General features: G+C 39.8%; 1 protein-coding gene across 1 annotated transcript in view; it reads right to left on the minus strand.

Annotated features, from left to right (window-relative positions):
• The window catches only part of LOC126354580 (solute carrier family 22 member 6-B-like), an 82,586-nt gene that overhangs the window by 46,879 nt on the left and 12,451 nt on the right, over positions 1-23,256 (minus strand). The window contains exons 2-3 of the mRNA XM_050004326.1: positions 22,278-22,435; positions 8,471-8,639 (exon numbers count right to left, since the gene is read on the minus strand). Coding sequence (XP_049860283.1) covers positions 8,471-8,639; positions 22,278-22,435 — 327 coding nt within the window. The remainder of the gene's footprint in view (positions 1-8,470; positions 8,640-22,277; positions 22,436-23,256) is intronic.

A 23,256-nucleotide genomic window follows, 5' to 3' on the forward strand; every position in this document is an offset into this window, starting at 1 on the left:
CTGAAGACACAACAGCAACAGCAGCAGCAGCAGCAGCAGCAACAACAACAACAACAACAAACAGCAACAAAATGCTTATTGTCTCTTAATTCCTTACGGGGAAGCTGGTCAATTTGTGTGCTGCTTGCATGTACTACTTCCAAATTATTTAGGGATTATTTGTTTGAAACTGTTCATTTCATAAAATGGTTAGGGGGAGGGGCAAGTATTACCCAAGCACTAATTTATTTCAGATGGTTATTGTGAATGACTCTGGTATTCATCTTACAAATAGCGGCATTTCCGAGAACACTGGTGAAAGCTGTTGGCATTGACACTTTATTTTACCATGCTATAAATATAATCATCCCCAGGAGCTTGGCACACAGCTGTGCATCTCCACTCAGTTGTGGTGTTTAATGTTGCAACTTAACCTCCCATTGTCTACCATCCACTATGTTGTCATATTCCCTGTTGTCTCCTCCTGTGACTACAATGCCTTATTCATGTTGACTAGTCTTTGGTGACTGCTGACACTTTTCAACCTTCCTCATCTCTTCCCATCATTGGTACATGTGAAGTACTCCAGTATTTATGCGGAGGCAATTGCCAGATTACCTCTATCTTGCTCTGAACAGAGCTTCTTTGAATCTTTAGTATATTGTCAAATCATGTGGTCCACCACATCTTGTCCACTTCTTCTCACTAGCTTAACCACTACTTGAGAAGGTCTCATTGCCCATCAGCTTGCCTACAAAATGGGTCACATCACAGGTGGTCACCCTTGTTCATTGTACAAGTGTTATCTGAATGTGGTAGTGTTCTTTTATCTGCTCTTCATAAGACCAAATTTACTCATGTTGATCAAATATGGTATCTATTATACATTAACACACATCCCATAACTTGGCTGCAATCAAAAGAACTTGATTGTATTGACAAAACACACTTTGAAGAGGAGTCTAAGTGATTTGTTTATGGCTTTCTCCTCCCACTGCATTGATGAATCTTTTTGAAGGACCGATTGATGTACTTACTGATTTCATCACATAATATAAATAATATACAATACCTTCAGTGTATTAATACAATATGTTTTTATTTTTGACGATGCTTTGCTAAAACAGCCCAGTAATTTTTGTACTGATTTCAGGATGTACACATTTACATGCTTGTTGTAAGCTTGTTAATTGCCTCCAAAAAAAAAATGGCTCTGCGCACTATGGGTCTTAACTTCTGAGGTCATCAGTCCCCTAGAACGTAGAACTACTTAAACCTAACTAATCTAAGGACATCACACACATCCATCCCCAAGGCAGGATTCGAACCTGCGACTGTAGTGGTTGTGCGGTTCCAGACTGTAGTGCCTAGAACCACTCGGACACCCCAGCCGGCAATTGCCTCCAGAAACAATTTTCACTCAGCAGTGGAGTGTGCACTGATCTGAAGCTTTCCAGCTGATTAAAGTTGCATTCCAGACAGGGACTTTACCCTGAGAACTTTCCCTTTCACAGGTAAGCACTATCAACTAATTTATCCAAGCATTACCCACTACCCACCCTTTCAGCTCCATTTCTGACAATACCTCTACTCCTACATTCCTTTCCTGTAGGAGCGCTAATCTAGTAGCTTATGCAGTAGAAGTTCAGCAAATTTTCAGGATTCATAAGAACACAAAATGGAATTTATTCAAAACAAAACTAAAACATTTTTACAAAATAAATGTCTACAAACATTAAAATAGCTGTAACCTACTGCCTATGAAAACTACAGAATGACAGGAACCGAACTAGAAGTAGATGTAGATTTAATGACCAAACCATGAAGGGATTGAGAAAAAAAGGGAAAAAGACAAAAATCATTTTGGCAAGAATTTTAACACGTTTAGCCCTTGAGCCCAGAAACCTAAATGGGGATGTACAATGCTTAACACTATCACCAGACCAACATGAGGCTGCAAGCTTAAGAAACTGTCGATTTCAAGCTGGATGATTGCAAATTGTGGGGGAAAAGTCACACATTTATGTACCACCTATAAGCAAAACCCTCCAACACAACATAAATGAGGGCACAAGTTGACAAACAGGGCAGATTTAAACAGTTTGAGAGTTCCTGCTGGTAGACAAGCCTCAGGTGTCTGTCAGCCAACAGCACAAAATTATCTGTGTGAAAGAATCCATTCAGTTAAGCTTGTACCCTGAGAATGACTTTCATTCTTGCCTGTACATACCTCTGGACTGTGAACAGTTAGTCTATCATGGGTTACAGATACCTATTGTTACTTACAGTATGACTTAACGGAACCAGAGGGTTTGATTAGAGCAATAAGAAACTGTCTCCTTTTCATGATTCAAGTGAAAGTGATAGGACAAGCAGGCTACTTGTTATAGAAATTTTATCATCTAGTAAGCCTCACCTACACTCTATGCTCATTGAAAATTATGATCCAGTGTCAGATCTTCAACATGATCATGTAAACTTGGGAAGAAGCTATAAAATCGGACCAAGGTACGAACCCAGAAGCTCATTTTTTCATTTCTATCTCCCTTGCCTGATACCTGAGTCTTTCTGCATTGTCTCCTACTACAGAGACCTTATACACCTTGGCTAGATCCTGTCACTGACTTATTCCCTTGCACAAAACCACTTGCAAGTCAAAGAGTCTGTAGACCTGAAAAATCCCACATCACTTCCTATTCAACTGAAAGATTCACATAAGTATTTTGTGGCCCCCGCCACCTTACAACAAATGATATGTGCAAAATTTTTACTTTGTAGTTTGTCTAAATCAGTAATACTAACCATTTGGTTGTGGTGAACTGTTTTCAGAAATTTAAGCACACCAGCTGATAAATGTACTTTAGTGCTCCAGGAATAATTAATGAACAAGCTGTTGGGAAAGAATTATTATACTGATACATATGGCCATCTGGAATGTGCTTAGTTTTGGTAGAAGTGTTAAGGATGTTACTTCTTTTTCATGTAGCTGTAGTGGTCTATGCAATTTTACTTATGACAACATTACTGGCTGGTTTCACCACAGTGCTACTAGCTTTCAACTCAATATTTTGGATTTCAGTATGCCTTGTGCCTGTAAATGGCCATCATGTACCATATTGCCACTGTTCAACTCAATATTTTGGATTTCAGTATGCCTTGTGCCCGTAAAGGCCATCATGTACCATATTGCCACTGTTAAAGTGTCCAATAACTTGAGAACTGACTCCTTCAACATTACAACAATACGTTATCACTGTTAAGCTAACACCGATAGACAAAACAGTCTGAATTAACACACCTAATATCATCATGGTGAGTACGATTACTAATGAAACATTAGGTACCTGTCTGCTTGTTCAACAGTATTGACCATTTAGATACTTAAGGTTGCCCTAAAGAGTGTAAGAGTAATTTGAACTTCAGTGATGATCATTATGTCACTGACATGTACACTGTAGCGCTGAGGGATGTTCACAAATGGTCTCAGGAAAACAAAGTAACTCTCAACATAAAGAAAACTAATACAACATCCTTTAGAATGAACAGAAAACAGAGTCCCTTAAATTTAAACTAGATAACATCTCCATAGGTGATGTACCTACAACAAAATTCTTAGGGTTGCACATTGACAGCCAAATGAAGTGGAATGAACATGCTATGAAGCTCTCAAAAAAGATATCCACAACATGTTATGTCCTTAGAGCCCTTGTATCCGCATGCAGTAGTGAATGTTTAAGAACTATATACCTTAGTTATGTTCATTCACTAATCAGTTATTGTATTATTTTCTGGGGAAACAGAATTTTCAAATAGTATTTAAAATGTTAAAGAGAGCAGTAACAATTATAACAAAAAGCATTAAGTGGGTCCATTGCAGAGAACTTTTCAAAATGTTAGAAATTCTAAGTGTTCCTTGTGAATTTATATTCCAAACCATAGGGTACATCAAGAAAAATATAGAAAATTATAGCACAAATAGCAGTTTTCATAACTATAGCAGAAGAACAAGTCACTGTCTTCATCTAGACAGGAAGAATAAACATAAGACTCAAAATAGCTTCTTGTATGAAGGTGTAAAACTGTATAACAAACTGCCACAGAAGATAAAAGAAGCAGATAACGTGTACTGCTTTAGGAAAAATCTTAAACTGTTTTTTCAGGAACACTGCTTTTACACTATAAGTGAATTCCTTAGTACAAAATGATTGTAAATAGCTTTTGTTTCACAATATTTTGATAAGGAGCAAAAATGATTTAAATGACTTATATGTCACAATGTTTAACTACATGTAACAACAAACTGTATAAATATATGAATGTACACAACAGACAACATCCATACATTTTAAAATGTCCACAGATGGCTAAATAAATAAATAAACTGGCTTCTGCATTCACCTGGTCATGTTTTGCAATACTTTCTTCATTCATTATATTGCCTGCTCTTTTCGAAAGCCATTCTTGTAACTATTTCCTTTTAATATTCCTTACTCTTAGTCTCTTTGATGGCACTGTTTTAAGATCTTTGAGATTTTATTTTTAGATTTCTTCACTTGTCACCTTCACCTTTTCTGCTTTACTCTCACCCTACTGTTCCTCCTTTTTTTTTTTTTAAGAAAAAAAAAGAGACCTGACTATCAACTCCTGCACATAGATTTCTTTCTATCCTGGACAGCATGCAAATTTTTATTATCTTAACAATGAGCCTTGTCAGGCCAGGAGCAACCACTTTCGAAATAATGAATGCTATCCATTATAATGAAATTATGGAGTTATCTCTTTGTGACCATTCCCCACTGCTACGATTTGCCACATTGGTCTTGTGTAAACAAGGAGATCAGAGCTGCCAATGACCTCCTTTCTGATATATGCAAGCAATTCAAAAATTTTTATGTGGCTGATAGTAGTGACATTGGGTACAGGTTTCACACACTTGGCCTTCACTTGAACAGTCAAGGGAAAGAAATTGTGACCCTGAAATTACTGGAATAAATCAAGATGCACCTGCAAATATCTTCAACACAAACAGCAGTATCAATAAAATCACCAAAGCCAGTTTTAGCAAGTACAATACAAATGTCAGCACCACCACCACCACCACCACCACCACCGAAATTACTGGAATAAATCAAGATGCACCTGCAAATAATCTTCAACACAAACAGCAGTATCAGTAAAATCACCAAAGCCAGTTTTAGCAAGTAGAATACAAATGTCAGCATCACCACCACCACCACCACCACCACCAGAAGAAGAAGAAACAGCAATAACAACTAAACCTACATCAACAGCAGAAAAACCATCAGTAGCTGAGGAAAAACGAACATCAGTTACAGCAGCAGCCCCACCTCCAGCACAAACAGTGTCAGTAAAAAGTAAACGAAGTCACTGTACAAGAAACCATGTTATCGACAGCACAAACAGCAGCAGCCAATGAACTTCCCACAACAGTAGCAGTTGATCAACACTGCCTGAGGAGGATCCAAAGGCTAGGTACAGCTGCTTCACTTAGTGACGATTTTTTATGGCACCAAACAAAGAAAAGGAAGAGATTGTGACAAATCAGCCTGAAAAATTGCACCTGTGTCAAAAATCAGCAAAAAAGCAGCAGTTCACCATGTACTGACAAAACAGAAAATACCTACAAAACTTTCAAGATAGTGAGTCAAAAAATTCAGTATCTCAAGAATAAAGTGTTAGAATTGGAAGTCAACATAAACAAATTTGTAGATATCACCTGTATTTGTCTATCAGAACAGTGGCACAGGGTCAGTGAATTAAGTCTTATAAATATAAGCAATTTTGAATTAGCATCTCATTATGTCCACAGTGTTTGTAAAAATAGTAAGGTATGGATATACACTAGGGCTGGGGTGCAGTATAAGGTTAGATCAGAAATATACCAACTAAATATTGAGAAACATTTTGAATGATGTGCCACAAAGCAAAAATCTGAGGAGAAGCATAAAAATCTAATTGCCATGTCAATGTACAGGTCACCACTAGGTGACAAAAACATATTTTTTTAAAAATTTTGAAGCAATGCTAAACATTTTGTATAACAATGAAGTGAACTTCTTATGTGGGGAGTTTAAGATCAAACTGTTAAAGAAAATGAAGAAAAAAGACAGCTTTTGAGTATCCTAAACAGCTTTCACATGAAACCACACTTCATGGATCCCACTAGAATAACAGTCATCTTCATCCCTATTAGATAATATGTTTACAAATATCAAAAATGATGTTACCGAGGCACAAAACATAAACTTAGGTCTTTCAGACCACAACACACTAATAACATGCATAAATTCTTCTGCAGCTGAGGTTGTTAAATACGAGTGGGAATATAAAAGGCACTTCTACCCAGAAAAGGTTAATATTTTTATTCAGTTGTTAGCAAAAGAATCCTGGCAAGATGATGAATCATTCAATGCATTTTATAATACTTTCATGTCCATATTTCAGTTGTGTTTTCCAATAAAACTGACAAGAATTAATGTCATGTCAAGAAACAGCTGCCAGTAGATAATACCTGCTATCATAGTATCCAGTAAAAAGCTAAAACTTCTCAATCTACTGAGAAAAGACAACCAAGTTGAAAACTTTGCAGAATATGTTAAGACATATAAGAAAATAATTAAAACAGCCAAGACAATGCACAATGACAAAGTAATCATAGAGACAGCAAACATGTTGAAATCAATATGGAATATAGAGAAAAAGGAAACAAACAAAAGTGTTAAAAAGCAAGATGACATTGTATTAAAAGATGATCATGATGTGTTACTCAGAAATGGTACCAGAACTCTAGCAAATTACATAAATGACTATTTTATAAACACTCCAGTCAATCTGAGTAAAAATTTTGCTAGTAAGAGTAGTATCACAGTTCAAAGACAGTAAAGTGGTAACTCAATATTGCTATGTCCCACAAATAAATTAGAAGTTCTTAAGATAATAAAAACAATCAAGAATAAAATGCCCTCTGGCATTGATGAGGTACGAGGTTCAGTCATGATGAAATGTGCTAGTGTCATAGCACAACCACTACCACATATTGTAAGCATATCATTAACAGAAGTGGCATTCCCACAAAGATTAAAAATTTCAAAAATAAAACCATTGTACAAAAAGGGTAATATATATCAAGTGGGAAAGTATAGACCAATAGCTTCGTTATCTGTATTTTCAAAAATAATAGAGACTGACATGAAAAATATAATTACAAATTATCTCAAAAAATTCAGTCTCTTGTCTGTAAAGCAAGATGGTTTTCACAAAGGCATGAATACAGAAACAGCAATTACTCAATTCATTGAAAACACTGTAATAAGATTTGACAGAAATAACAGTACAGTAGGAATAAACTTGGACTTATCAAAGGCATTCAATACTGTTGATCATGATATCTTCCTACCAAACTAGAAGCTATAGGTATACTAGGAATTGCATTAAAATGGAAAGCCCACATTCTCTACCTCACTAAAAATTTAAGCTCTGCTTGCTTTGCATTATGCAAAATTAGTACTAAGTTTAGTAGAGTGTGTAGTAGAACTGTCTTCTTTGCTTACATCCATTCTGCTATCACCTACTGCCTAACTTTCTGTAGTCATAATAAGGCAAACATGAAAACCATCTTCACCTTACAGAAACGAGCTATTAGAATAATTTCAAACAGTACAAGGCTAACACCTTCCAAACAGTTATTTCAACACCTAAATATTCTACCTAAACATGGCTCTATATTTTAAAAAAGTGTTGTTAATATAAAAATGCACATTGATAATTATAAAACCAGCTCAGTTCTTCATTCCTACAATTCAAGAATGTGCAATGGCATCCACATAAAAAGAGTAAACAAAGCTTTAACACAAAAACAAACCAACATTCAGGGTACTACTGCACAACAAACTTTCAACTCAGCTAACAGAAATAAAAACATTGTCTACATTCAAGGAATCAATATTTAAATTCTTAATGACCAACTGCTATTATAGTATAAATGAATATCTGCAGTAACCTTGTAGCAAGTAACTACATTCATTTACTATATGTTAATAGTACCATAAATCAAATGCTTGCCACAGCCTTAATGTTAATTTTTCAGAACAAAAGCATTAAATCAATTATTTACTTATAACATATTTCATGTAAAAGGCCCCAAACAAAAGTGTTAAGTCAATTATTTACTTGTAATGTATTTCATGCAAAAGATCTTTCTCATAATTTTATACTATTACAGTGATCAAAGCTGTATTGCCCAAAAATATTGTCATGGGTACAATGAACCATTGTATTATGTAGGAAACTGTGCACAATTATCTTATTTTCGTTATACTATGTTATTTGATGAAATCCATACAATGTAGATCATTGCTGGATGAATAAAGTACACCTACTCCTACTCCTGTTTTCCAGTCATCAGCCTCAAAACCATACAAATACCTTGAACTGTACATTACTTTCATTCTTGTCAAACATTAGAACTTACCTCATAAGGAATATTAGAACAAATAAGGGGAGAGTTGCTGCCAGGATAAAGTAGACCCAGTTCCTAAGCACCCAGGCTAATAGTGCCATAGCAATGGTTCCTATACAGTAACTGAAAAATGACAAGAAGTTGACAGTTGAACGATGTCTCACATCGGTCAGCTCAATTCCTGAAAACAAAAAAAGGAAAGTGTTTTATGAAATACCTCTTCATGAAACAAGTGTCTCTGTTGTTATTTCAGATATCTTTTCAGATACTCCTTACAAGTAAAGTCCCATCACATTACTGAAACCAAAACCCTGGTTCTCCATGTGGAAGTCAAACATACTGAAGATCTCAAGTTGTATGACAGTTTTAACGAAGTCAATGTAAATTTGCTGTATTTGAGTGTGGCACTAAAAGTTTCATGAATTTAAGAATTTTATTACAAATTTTGTGTACGGTGTCATTGTATTTTAGTGTTAACATATTTTCTCTATTAATGAGCAATATGTTTTGTTAAAATGTTAAAACAAAAGACAGAAAATACTACAGTAGGTTTCTATGAATTATTGAAATAAGTTTGCAATGCTTTTAGAGAGTATAGAAATTCTTTTGGTATAAATTAATATAGAAACAATAAATACATTTAAAGTAAACAAATATCTATGTAGTAAAAGTAACAGGATATAGAAAGTATGCTTCCTCAGACAGATTAAATATCTGATTTTTATAATACATTAATTCACACATTTTCTACTGTACATGGTGCCATGAAGGATCCAGGATTCAGCTCTGGAGAGGGTCACAGGTCACCGTATTTGTCGCTGTCTTCCCTCCACTCCTCCCCTCCTCACAAATATAGCCTGTCATCACTAATTCTTAAACAGCCATAGCTGTGAACAGTTTTAATAATGATAAAGTTATCTTTTTTAATACAATAGTAGTAAATTGATTAAATACCATAAAATATATAAAGTACTGCACATGGGTTGTACATTCTGTAATCCATTGCCATTTTGAAGACCTTCAGCTTTCACACTGCTCTGTTTTACAGAAGCTACTCTGAAGTTTGATAATCATTGTATAAAGTGTGTTAAAAAAGTAACAGGAATTTTGCTATCTTGCATGCTGCATTAGACTGATTTGCCCAATTTTTTCATTGTTGTTTTGAGCATGAATGAAAAATATCTGTGCAGAGTTAATCTTGTTGGATTTTTAATCTGTTGAAATCTGTCAAAAAGTTTAAAGGTGTCTTAGTAGTACCAGCAATTACTTATTTTGTATAAACATCAACCAGAGAATTTGTATTAAATTTTGGTATAAGAACAGAATAAAGTGCAGCAAAGTTTTAGGAAAGTTTGATATCGAGTTTGGTAAGCCTTCTATGATTAACACAACGCTTTATGAGTGGTGTAAGCATTTGGAAGAAGGCCATGAAATCATTTAAGAAGAGAGCACTGGACATCCCAGCACGTCATTAGATAATGATACATGGAAAAAGTGAAAAATGATTTTGAACAATTGCCAACCCACAATAAGAGAAGTTGCTGACGTTGGTATATCCCTCCCAGCACTGATTTTTTATTTTTTCCATTTTAATTTGGTTTGTAGACTACGGTTACATCAGGACTGACTTTTAAAATCCACTTCCCTGTCCTTAAAACAAGTACAGTGACACTGCAGATGTCACTGATGTTTACCCCATCTATCGACTGGTTGTGTCTGTGAGCAGCAGAGGAACATACTAGCTACACATGTATTTTCTTCCTTTTTGGGGAAGCATGCCACCTTGTGTTATGGGTGAATTCTGGAACACGGACATGCCATTAGGAACTGACTGCACACTCCATTGGACTAAAACTATCTTGTCATTACTTTGAACAGGCTGTATTGATTCTCAAATCACTCTCATTATTATTTTGAAATCATTGAAATGCTTAAGTAACATATGATTCATATCATTTTTTTGCTACTTCATACATTTTTGTCAGTCCTGATGCAGAAATAAAGAAATCTTCAGAAAAATATTGAAATTGGTAACGTATAGCACTCTTTTATTGCATCATTGGAATCTGAAGGAAAAATACCAGTATGTGAAGTACACCAAAATATTTAAAAAATCATAGAATAAACAAACAGGCCTGTCACCTCAGTATTGCAAGCATCTGCAGAAAGAAAACTTATGAAATATTATATTAAGTACATTTCCAACAATGTCAAATGCTGTGATGAGAGTGTGGATGTCTACTGAAGGCTGGAAACATCCATAATTTGTACATAAATTTTATTTTGCAATACCTAAAAATTCAACCACAAACTGAAGCATTAAAGTAATTACGTAGAAGAAAGAAATCTTAGAATATAATATTTCAAACAATGAAAAATCCAAACGTGGCACTATATTGTGTGTGTGTGTGTGTGTGTGTGTGTGTGTGTGTGTGTGTGTGTGTGCGTGTACACCCATTTTTTGTCAAACCTTCTTGACCGAAGAAAACACATTTTCCTACAGTTTTTTTTTGTGTGCTTGTCTGTGACTCATAATCTTTGTTATATAATGAGACTATCCTTTTCATAACATTATAATAATGTTCCCTTACATACAGAGATACCACTATCTGGAAACTGATTTTGGTTGCCATAATTTTAAGAGGAATTAATAATTTGTTCAGTATGGGGGTGAGCATTAAAAAGATTAATGTTTAAATGGATCATGTTCTTGGTCTTGGTCTTCACACATACAGGTACAGAAAAGCCTTGTGTTACAACAGCCGAGGCTGCACCAGGTTAGGAAACATCTGTGACAAAAAGAAAGCAGCCACTTCTGTGTCCTAGCAGGTGAGAGCTACTACCAGCAGAACTCTTTTTTTGCAGCCAAAGGCACACTAGTGTGGAGTGCCAGCCAGCTAACAAAACCCCAGACAGCTACCGCACTATTCCATTCAGCAGCATTTTCTGCTGTCTGCGCCGCAACCATGGCTTTGCTACAAATGCTCATCTGACATGCTGCAGTAAACTTAAACTGTTTATCACTTTGGGTACAGATTAATTTTGATGTTCTGATTTGGTCACCATTTTGGTTATTTGGTGATTGTGAGTGTTTCACAATACAATGAGAGAGAGCACCAGTTCCAGCCATGTGGTACAGTTAATCAAAGTGTGCAACAGCCCTTTTGTTGCTTCTCATGGTTCAGGATTTCCTCTCAAGTGCATTCTCAGCTATGTTTGTGTAGTTCTAGAACAATACTCACTCTACATGTTGATTTTTGAATGTGTTTACAACAGTAGAGGTTGCCTGCAGTTGTGAGTAATCTATTCTGTTCTGATTTCAAAATACATCTCTATGACATTTCCTAAATCTTCTTTATTAGTGTTGCAATTTCTACTATCTTTCCCGCATTACCCACACAAATCAGTGTCCTACCCCCTCCCTGATTTCAAGTAGGGACATAGTCCATGACCTGCCATAGTCTCATACTGGATAGAATATTAATCTGATATCCCTATGGCTCTTTTCATTTATGTTGCCTATGTTACAAGCACTGTGTGTCTGTCACTATAGGTGTCAGAGCTCCAACTCTTCTCATCAAAATCCTCCTCTTTCCATAACCAATTCTGATGTATCAACAATTTAGAAGGCTGAGGATTCAATTCATGGAACTCTTTAAGTATTACACATTATTGTGATCATGCAGCATGAGACAAGTTCACTGACAACTTTTGGCACAGCAAGAAATGTTTCAGAGTCATTGTTGCTTTTGGGGCAACTCACTTTATAACTGCTTTCTTCTGACGATGAGTCTTTTGTATCACTCACCAGCTGTTGTAATGAACGATCAACATTAGCACTGTTGTGTGCAGACAAATCTCTTATGTCTGATGTTTTCTTCAGGATGCCGAGTATTTCACTTTCAGGCAAAATACACTACTGGCGATTAAAATTGCTACACCAAGAAGAAATGCAGATGATAAACGGTATTCATTGGACAAATATATTATACTAGAACTGACATGTGATTACATTTTCACGCAATTTGGGTGCATAGATCCTGAGAAATCAGTACCCAGAACAACCCCCTCTGGCCGTAATAATGGCCTTGGTACACCTGGGCATTTAGTCAAACAGAGCTTGAATGGCATGTACAGGTACAGCTGCCCATGCAGCTTCAACATGATACCACAGTTCATCAAGAGTAGTGACTGGCACATTGTGATGAGCCAGTTGCTCGGTCACCATTGATCAAAAGTTTTCAATTGGTGAGAGATCTGGAAAATGTGCTGGTCAGGGCAGCAGTCAAACATTTCCTGTATCCAGAAAGGCCCGTACAGGACCTGCAACATGCGGTCATGCATTATCCTGTTGAAATGTAGGGTTCCACAGTGGTCGAATGAAGGGTAGAGCCATAGTAGTAACACATCTGAAATGTAATGCCCACTGTTCAAAGTGCTGTTCAATGCAAACAAGAGGTGGCCGAGATGTGTAACCAATGGCACCCCGTACCATCACACCAGGCAATACGCCAGTATGGCGATGATGAATACATGCTTCCTACGTGCGTTCACCGTCATGTCGCCAAATATGGATGTGACCATCATGATACTGTAAACAGAACCTGGATTCATCCAAAAAAATGAAGTTTAGCCATTCGTGCACCCAGGTTTGTCGTTGAGTACACCATCGCAGGCGCTCCTGTCTGTGATGCACCATCAAGGGTAACCACAGCCATGGTCTCTTAGCTGATAGTCCATGCTGCTGCAAACATCATTGAACTGTTCGTGCAGATTGTTGTTATCTTGCAAACGTCCACATCTGTTGACTCAGGGATTGAGACGTGGCTGCATGATCCGTTACAGCCATGCGGATAAGATGCCTGTCATCTCGAATGCTAGTGATACGAAGCCATTGGGATCCAGCACATGTTCTGTGTTACCCTCCTGAACCCACCAATTCCATATTCTGCTAACAGTCATTGGATCTCGACTAATGTGAGCAGCAATGTGACGATATGATAAACCACAATTGTGATAGGCCACAATCTGACCTTTATCAAAGTCAGAAACGTGATGGTACGCATTTATGCTCCTTATGAGAGGCATCACAAGAATGTTTCACCAGGCAACGCCAGTTAACTGCTGTTTGTGTGTGAGAAATCGGTTGGAAACTTTTCTCATGTCAGCATATTGTAGGTGTTGCCACTGGTGCCAACCTTGTGTGAATGCTCTGAAAAGTTAATCATTTGCATATTACAGTATCTCCTTCCTGTCGGTTAAATTTCACATCTGTAGTACATCATCTTCATGGTGTAGCAATTTTAATGGCCAGTAGTATACTTTTACCAGTTGGTATCCAAAAAGCAAAAGAAATAATATCCCACTTGTGATAAATACTTCTTAACTTGAAAGTGTATTTTAATTGGCATTTGTTAGATCAGAATAAATATCCATATTTCTGTGCCAGTAGACAAAATTTAAACAAAATACTTACATGCACATTCATGATAGTTATTTGATCCACAATAAACAGCATAATTTGTAAATAAATGTGAAAATTCTTCAGTTGAATTATTACACCTCTTGATAAAAAGATTAATATCATCATTCTTTTGATAAGTATCATCCAAAATAATGAAATATCTTATTTTGCTGTTGTTGCAAAACCACAACTTTTTTTGTAGAGCACTTTGTTGCCAAGAATTGGAATCCGAATTGCAGCCATACTGACTCACTGGTGTGAGTCAGTATGAGCCAGAGGATATTCATTTGGCACAAGTTGAAAGAAGTATCAACTGGATTGTATGAATTTGTTGGATGTTTTAGTTATGAAACTACACTCCTGGAAATTGAAATAAGAACACCGTGAATTCATTGTCCCAGGAAGGGGAAACTTTATTGACACATTCCTGGGATCAGATACATCACATGATCACACTGACAGAACCACAGGCACATAGACACAGGCAACAGAGCATGCACAATGTTGGCACTAGTACAGTGTATATCCACCTTTCGCAGCAATGCAGGCAGTTATTCTCTCATGGACCGATCATAGAGATGCTGGATGTGTCCTGTGGAATGGCTTGCCATGCCATTTCCACCTGGCGCCTCAGTTGGACCAGCGTTCGTGCTGGACGTGCAGACCGCGTGAGATGACGCTTCATCCAGTCCCAAACATGCTCAATGGGGGACAGATCCAGAGATCTTGCTGGCCAGGGTAGTTGATTTACACCTTCTAGAGCACGTTGGGTGGCACGGGATACATGTGGATGTGCATTGTCCTGTTGGAACAGCAAGTTCCCTTGCCGGTCTAGGAATGGTAGAACGATGGGTTCGATGACGGTTTGGATGTACCGTGCACTATTCAGTGTCCCCTCGACGATCACCAGAGGTGTACGGCCAGTGTAGGAGATCGCTCCCCACACCATGATGCCGGGTGTTGGCCCTGTGTGCCTCGGTCGTATGCAGTCCTGATTGTGGCGCTCACCTGCATGGCGCCAAACACGCATACGACCATCATTGGCACCAAGGCAGAAGCGACTCTCATCACTGAAGAAGACACGTCTCCATTCGTCCCTCCATTCACGCCTGTCGCGACACCACTGGAGGCGGGCTGCACGATGTTGGGGCATGAGCGGAAGACGGCCTAACGGTGTGCAGGACCGTAGCCCAGCTTCATGGAGACGGTTGCGAATGGTCCTCGCCGATACCCCAGGAGCAACAGTGTCCCTAATTTGCTGGGAAGTGGCGGTGCGGTCCCCTATGGCACTGCGTAGGATCCTACGGTCTTGGCGTGCATCCGTGCGTCGCTGCGGTCCGGTCCCAGGTCGACGGGCACGTGCACCTTCCGCCGACCACTGGCGACAACATCGATGTACTGTGGAGACCTCACGCCCCATGTGTTGAGCAATTCGGCGGTACGTCCACCCAGCCTCCCGCATGCCCACTATACGCCCTCGCTCAAAGTCCGTCAACTGCACATACGGTTCACGTCCACGCTGTCGCGGCATGCTACCAGTGTTAAAGACTGCGATGGAGCTCCGTATGCCACGGCAAACTGGCTGACACTGATGGCGGCGGTGCACAAATGCTGCGCAGCTAGCGCCATTCGACGGCCAACACCGCGGTTCCTGGTGTGTCCGCTGTGCCGTGCGTGCGATCATTGCTTGTACAGCCCTCTCGCAGTGTCCGGAGCAAGTATGGTGGGTCTGACACACCGGTGTCAATGTGTTCTTTTTTCCATTTCCAGGAGTGTAGTAACAGTGTAAATTTTTCCACAAGTATAGTGTTACAGACCAAAACAGGGGCAAACACAAGTTTATCAGGAGTTTTGAGATGATGACAATGATACAGAACTACTGTAAGATGTCGCAACAGGTAACAAAAATAGGTGTATGGATACTGCATCAAAACTAAGGCTCCATATCCTCAGTTGAAAAGCATTATGGATCACCAAGAATTTAAAAAAAAGCTTGGCAAGTGTCATCAAATGTGAAGGTTAGGATATGAACATACTGTTCTTCAGTGTTAACAATGTAGTACACCCTGAGTTTTTGCCACAAGATCAAATAACCAATAAGGAGTACTTCTTAGAAGTCCAATGCCTCTACACCCAGACTGGTCGTGAAAAAAAAACCATGGTTTTTGCATCTCAGTAATATACCTGAATACACATACTTGCCTGTTCATGAATTTTTGGCCAAAATCAATACTGTAATGATGCCCCAGCACCTATCTTCATAGGCATAACACCATTTGACTTTTGTCCATTTGCAAAAATAAAGAAAATCTTACAGGGTCATCATTTCATAAGAATGGATGACATTAAAAAATAATCACACAGATAACTGTAAGCTTTCCCAGTTCAAGATATTAGAAGGATTTGAAAAAGCATTGGCATAAGAAAATAATACCTAACGGGGACAGTTTTGTAGGGGTTAACACTGATGTAGAAGAATAAATAAAATTGTACGCAAAAAACAAATTTCCACATTATTTTTGAACTCACCCCATAAGTAAAAAAATACTTTTCTACTTAATACTTTTTTGGGGACCATCATGATGCTCCCAACCCCCTTTAGTTTGCACCTTCCTACAGGAAAGTGAAACAAGTCAAGCTGTACACTAACAGAAAGAAACAGCCATTCACTGCAGACAACTTCATTACACTATACCAACAACAAATGGTACTAGCACTAATCTATCCATACTGGTATTCATTTCTGATCAGTGATATGGATATTCAGAGAAAGTCAGTGAGTCTCTTCTTACACTACTCACCAACAGTTTTGTCCCATACTTCAAAGGATATTTTTAATGGAACACTAGCAGTTTTCTGTAATTAGAGGAGCCAAGGTATGTTTTTTATCAGAATTATAGTTAAGCAGAATTTATTGCACTCAGCCTATTGGGAATTAATTTTACTTCAATATTTTTTGATGTGAACTAGCCATTTACCAAAGAACTACACACATGAAGCATTATCCAGTGTGCATCCACAGGTTTAGAACTGCTTAATGTGAGTCTTTGTAAGATTAAGGGCTAAGCTGTCTGCTGCAAAATCACTTTTAAGAATGATTCATTATTCCCATGGCTGTGTCTGGTATTTGTGAGTTTGACTCTTCAACAGCATACAATTGTAATGAACGAAGACCACAGTTTAATCATTACCAATGTCCTGCATAAGTCATTTATGTCAATAAAAAAAGTGAACAAAGCACCAAACTTTTGGGATAATACTTAATGTTTCCTCACACCAAAGTACCATATGACTCATACAGCCTCACTTGTAAATTGACCCTTGGATTTATGTTTATAAGTCTTTATGCTATCCACAAAAGGAAATACCTTCATGACATATTAGACATACCATGTGATCAGAAGTATCCAGACACACTCAAAATCACACATTTTTTCATATTAGGTGATTGTGCTACCACCTACTGCCAGATACTCCACATCAGCGACCTCAGTAGTCATAGACATCACGAGAAAGCAGAATGGAGTGTTCTATGGAACTCATGGAGTTTGAACGTGGTCATGTGATTGGGTGTCACTTGTATCCTACGTCTGTATGTGAGATTTTCACACTTGCAAACATTCCTAGGTTCACTGTTTTCAATGTGATAGTGACATTGAAATGTGAAGAGACGCTTACAGCATAAAAGCATACAGGCTGACGTCATGTGTTGACTGATACAAATCTCTGATAGTTGAAGAGGGTTGTAAGGGGTAACTGGCAGACATCTTTCCAGACCATCACACAGGGATTCCTAACTGCATCACGATCCACTGCAAGTACTATGACAGTTAGGCAGGAGGTGAGAAAAGTTGGACTTCAGGGTTGAGCAGCTGCTCATAAGCCACACATAGGGCCGGTAAATGCACAAGAGTGTCTCACTTGGTCTAAGGATGATTGAACAGTGGAAAAATGTTATGTGGAGTGACGAATCAAAGAACACAATGTGGTGATCCAATGGCAGTGTGTGGGTATGGCGAATACCTGGTGAACATCATCTGCCAGCGTGTGTAGTGCCAACAGTAAAATTCAGAGCCAGTGATGTTATGGTGTGATCATGTTTTTCATGGAGGGGGCTTGCACCCCTTGTTGTTTTGCATGGCACTGTTACAGCACAGACCTAAATTGATGTTTTAAGCACCTTCTTCCTTCCCACTGTTGAAGAGCCATTTAGGGATGGCAACTGCATCTTTGAACATGATCAAGCACCTGTTCACAATGTTCAGCCTGTAGTGGAGTGGTTACATGACAATAACATCCCTGTAAAGGACTAGCCTGCACAAAGTCCTGACCTGAAGCATACAGAACACCTTTGGATGGTTTTGGAATGCTGAATTCATGCCAGGCCTCACTGACAGGCATTGGTACCTCACCTCAATGCAGTGATCTGTGAAGTGTAGGCTGCCATTCCCCAAGAAACCTTCCAGCACCTGACTGAACATATGCCTGTGAGAGTCAAAGTTATTGAGGCTAAGGGTGGACCAACACCATACTGAGTTCCAGCATTACCGATGGAGGATGCCATGAGCTCTTAACTCATTTTCAGCCACGTGTCAGGATACTTTTGATCACATAGTGTACCAATATGATTTGTAATACCTCTACTAGAAATTTATGATCCACACAATCAATGCTGGAGGATATAAAGCTGATCTGGAAGTTGAGAATGAAGGATGAATGTAGTAGGAAAGGGTGGGAAGAGGCTCAGGAGTACAGTCATGATTGAGCTTAGAACCAAAGACATGGATGTAGAAAGACATGGACATAGAAAGAGAGAATCTCCAGCAATAGCCATAGAGAGCTTTAGAGAGTTTCAGGGGCAGCACCCAAGTGGCAATGCGGAGGGCTTCAAAGGGGTGAGTTGGTGAACACTTGAGCAGCGGCACAGATTGGCTTAGAGGAGTGGGGCAGGGGGGAGGGGCATGAGGCATGAAGCATAAGTGGCACAGACAGCTTTGGAGGAGGGCCCCACCTTAGTGGCTCCATGGATTGCCTTGAGGGGGGCCCAGCTGAGCAGCAGGATGGATGGCTGGCTTCAAAAGGGGATCCTGCTCAAATGGCAGATTAGTCAGACTCAGAGGGGGAGGGGGAGGAGCCACCCAAGCAGAAATGCAAATTGCTTTGATTGGGGAGAGGGGGAGGAAGGAGGGTGATGATTCATGTGAATGAGAGTGCTGAGGACTTTTGTGGGAGGGTGTGGCACAACCTGAATGCTGCTGCAGATAGCTTCAGATGGAGACAACCAGAGCAGTTGTGCAGAGGGCTTCAGTTCCAGACAGCCCAAGAGGCAGCACATGGTTTTGGAAAGGAGGGCTGCACCTGGCTGCAGCACAGAGTACTTCTGGGAAAGCTATGCCCCAACAGTGCATGGGTTTCAGCGGATTCAGCTCATGAGACAAGTCAGAGCATTTAAGGGATACAGTGAGTGGCAGTACAGATGACTTTAGAGTGCAACACCCAAGTGACAGTGCAGAATGTTTCCAGGGAGAGCAGCAAAATATCAGCTCAAAAGGTTTTGTAGGTAGGGGGAAGGGAGAAGGAGTGTGCCTCAGCTGTGTTGAACAAGGTTTCAGGGTAGTGTAATTTGAGTGGCAGGAAAGTGGAACTGTACACCAACCAGGAGTCAGTGATGAAAGTTTTGTGAGGTGCAGTCCAAATGGCTACACAGAGGGATTTTGGGGGGAAGGGGGGGGGGGGGCTGGGTGCATTGCACACAGCAGTGGCACTAAAGGTTTCAGGCAAAGGCAGTGAGTGGTGGCACAGAGGGCTTTGTGTGAACAACACTCTAGCAACAGTAATGAGAGCTTTGGGGGTGGTGTGCAAGTGGTGCTACAGATAGCTATGGCAGGTGGGGCACAAGTGGTAGCACAGAGAACTTTAGAAGGCAATGTATGAGAATCAGTAAAGGAGGCTTTGGGGAGGGGGGGCAGCACTCAAGTGGAGTTGAAGAGAGCTCTGTGTGGCACTATTGCAGTATGGAAGGCTGCAAGAGGTACACGAATCAAGTGGCAAGCAGTGAACACCAGGTGTAGCACATTCCAATTTGCAAAACAAATGGGCTTCTGGGGGATTGCACCTGAGTGATTGCATGTAGTGATTTGTGGGGCACAACATATGTGTAGAGAAGAGGTATTAGGTGGGGACTGCATATGATTAATGAAAAAGAGGGCTTTTAGAGCCACAGATTGAGTAGTGACATGGAATAATTTGGCACTAAAGAATCAGGCTGTGAACACTGGTATATGGGGAGGGGGGGGGGGGGGTTATGGGTAGAGGGATTTTGGGGGGCTGCACCTAAGCAGCACTTCAAGTGGCTTCTGGAGGCAGGAGCACAGACTGAGCTATGGTAAGGAGGGTTTTATCTTCAGTGCAGAAAGTTTTGTGGGTAGCAGCTTCAGCAGTGGTGTGTGAGCATACACCAGCACCTGAGCACAGAGGGCTTGGGGTTGCAGTGATCGAGCAATGGTGCAAAGTGCTTCTGGGTGAGGAAAGGCGGTGCCCAAGAAACTAAGCACAGGTTTCAAGGTTCTGTGCCTGAAAGATGGTGCAAAGGGTTTTGAGGGGCCACACCCAACGACAGTGAAAGGGCTTTTGGATGCCATTCCCTAGCGGTGCAACAGAGGGTTATGTGGGCAGCAACTGAGTGGTGGGACAGAGAGGTTGGGGGATCAGCACTCTTGTGGCAGTGCAGTGGGCTTAGAGTGTAACAGTGGAAACGGATTCAGAGGATTGTGAACAGAGGGATTCTGATGTTGGTGACACAGAGGACTTCAGAGAACAGCATGCAAGCCAAGGCATGTAAGGCTTCATGTGTAAATAATGGTGCAAAAGGCTCCAGGAGAGCCCAATCCATGCAGCAGTCATGAGGACTGGTTTGAGGGCAGTGGTTCAGAGAACCTTGGTTGGAGTCATTCAAACGGCAGTGCACAAGGATTTTCTGGGCCGCACCATAATGGGGGTGCCAAAGTGATGGTGCTGGTGGCTTTTGTGAAGCACTGCTTGAATGATGGCACATAGGGCTTCAAGAGGGACACAGATCTAGTGGCAATACAAAAGGGCTTAGGGAGGGGAGCTGGCTAGGAATAGAGTGAAGTGCCTCATGGTAATGCTGCAGAGGTAGTGCACAGATCTTTAGTGGGTGAGGGGGTGGAAGAGGGTGCTGGGAGGGGGGTGTCCAAGCTGTGGCACAGAGGGCTCTAAGGGAAATGCAACCTGAGTAAAGGTGCAGGGATTTTTGGGAGGTTTTGCCAAAGCAATGTTGCAGATGGCTTTAGGATTGCCAAACTCTGGGCAATCACTTGAGAGGCAGCACAGGAAGGATTGGATGGGTCTAACAGCAGAAATGGTACCGGTATCTTAGGAGAACAGCTCTCAAGTGGTGGGCAGATGGGTTTAGGGGAGAGGTTTGGTACCTGAGCAAAAGCAGCAGTGACTGTCACAGCAGAGGACACTGGGATGGTAACAAGCAAGATTTTTTGAGGCAGTGTATGAGTGGCCGGGCAGAGATACTTGGGGGCTCAGACTGATTTAGAGCCAGAATTCAAGCTGAGCAGCAATGCAGAGATGTTCTGAGATTGACAGGTAAGTGTCTGTTAGTAAGGATTAGGGGGTGTCACAGCAAAGAGGGTTTCCAGGACAAGCCACAGCAGTGGCACAGAGGGCTTTGAGAGAGTGATTTGCAATTGATCATGAACATCCTTGGTATCAAGTGTGACCCCAGTGTAATCTGACAGACTACTGTACTATTTGATCCTTATCTTGAAGACAGAATCCAGGTTGTGGTGTTCCATTCAATGGAAGGAGCTAGTCTACATATGGTGTTCCATTCAATGGAAGGAGCTAGTCTACATAGACACCTATATCACCTACTTTCTGCTGTCGAGAGAGAATGCACAGTTAATGATTATTTTCGACACTGTGTTAGAAACTTTTGTTTCAAGTCACGTCATTAGCACTGTGACATGAAAAGGTTTGTGTTAGAATTTACAATCACTCTTGGAGTGTCAATGACCCCTTATAAATAGTCTTGTATATAATAAACATAAGAAATCAGTATATGTGAGATTTACCCTTAGGGTCTGAAGTGACAATATTCCGTCATCCAAAGACTGAATTCTGAGAGATTCTTTACTATTTTTTTTTCCTAGTTTGAATTTATCATTTCAATTTCAATTGTTATGACATTGTTAAGTAAGAGAGAGAGAGAGAGAGAGAGAGAGAGAGAGAGAGAGAGATATTGAGGAAAACACACACACACACACACACACACACACACACACACACACACACACACACACACACACACTGAAGACTTACCCAAAGCTAGAGCTGAGTCAGTGCTAGGCAATCCTGCAGCCTCCGCCATTACAGAGAAAAAAATGTACAGTGGGAACACGGATGAAGAAACAGTCAGCATAGTTCTGGAAACTGCTATCATACCTGTACTCACAAGGTATTGCTTTCTCCGTCCAAATCTGCAGAACATGAAATGTAAGCAGCTATTATGTGACATTCCCAGTAAAGTACATGAAACAAAGAATCAGACAATTTGTTTATGAGCAAGCATTGAAATGTTCTCTCTTTTCAGTAAGGGTACTGACAAAATGATGGAATGTTTTCATATTTTCAAAATGCCTCCTCACAACTCTCTTATGTCCAAAACAACCTCATATGTATATGTAATATCTATGTATATAACTGAAGACAATAATGCATAGATACATGAACACGCGTTTATCAAGTAACGAAGGCTAAATTCTACAGTCTATGAAGATAACAGTGCCTTTACAAATATTGGCAGTTGTTGGTTTACTGTAATATGTCAAAAGAACACATCTCTCTCATCATTAAGATGATGACAAAGTACTATATGTCTGTTGCTTTTACTTTTCACATTATGGAAGAGACACTATATTGATTCAAAAACATTTTTTTAAAATGTTTTACCTAATCTTTTAAATACAGTAAACCAGTGACTCAATATTCATTTCTCCACAATGGTCCTTCTTATTTCAGATACATATCATTTGAAGGGATTTTGGCATATGTATCCATTTCGTCAAATATTACTTATTTAGGTACTCTATATGTTATATCAATTCCTACTACTTGAATCTGCAGATTCACCAATGAATTACTATGTAACTTTGTTCTTGTCTGATATAGGTAAAGCTGTCTTGAATCTGAAAGCAAGTTTGTACACCTCTATCTGAGGTAGCAGAGCTTTTTCTTCTGGCTCCAAGACTGATTTGCCCCATGGGCTTTAGGAGAAACCAACCATGGAATAAGCCGGTGT

This window comes from Schistocerca gregaria, chromosome 3 (genome assembly GCF_023897955.1).
Source record: "Schistocerca gregaria isolate iqSchGreg1 chromosome 3, iqSchGreg1.2, whole genome shotgun sequence".
NCBI classification, from domain to species: Eukaryota; Metazoa; Arthropoda; class Insecta; order Orthoptera; family Acrididae; genus Schistocerca; species Schistocerca gregaria.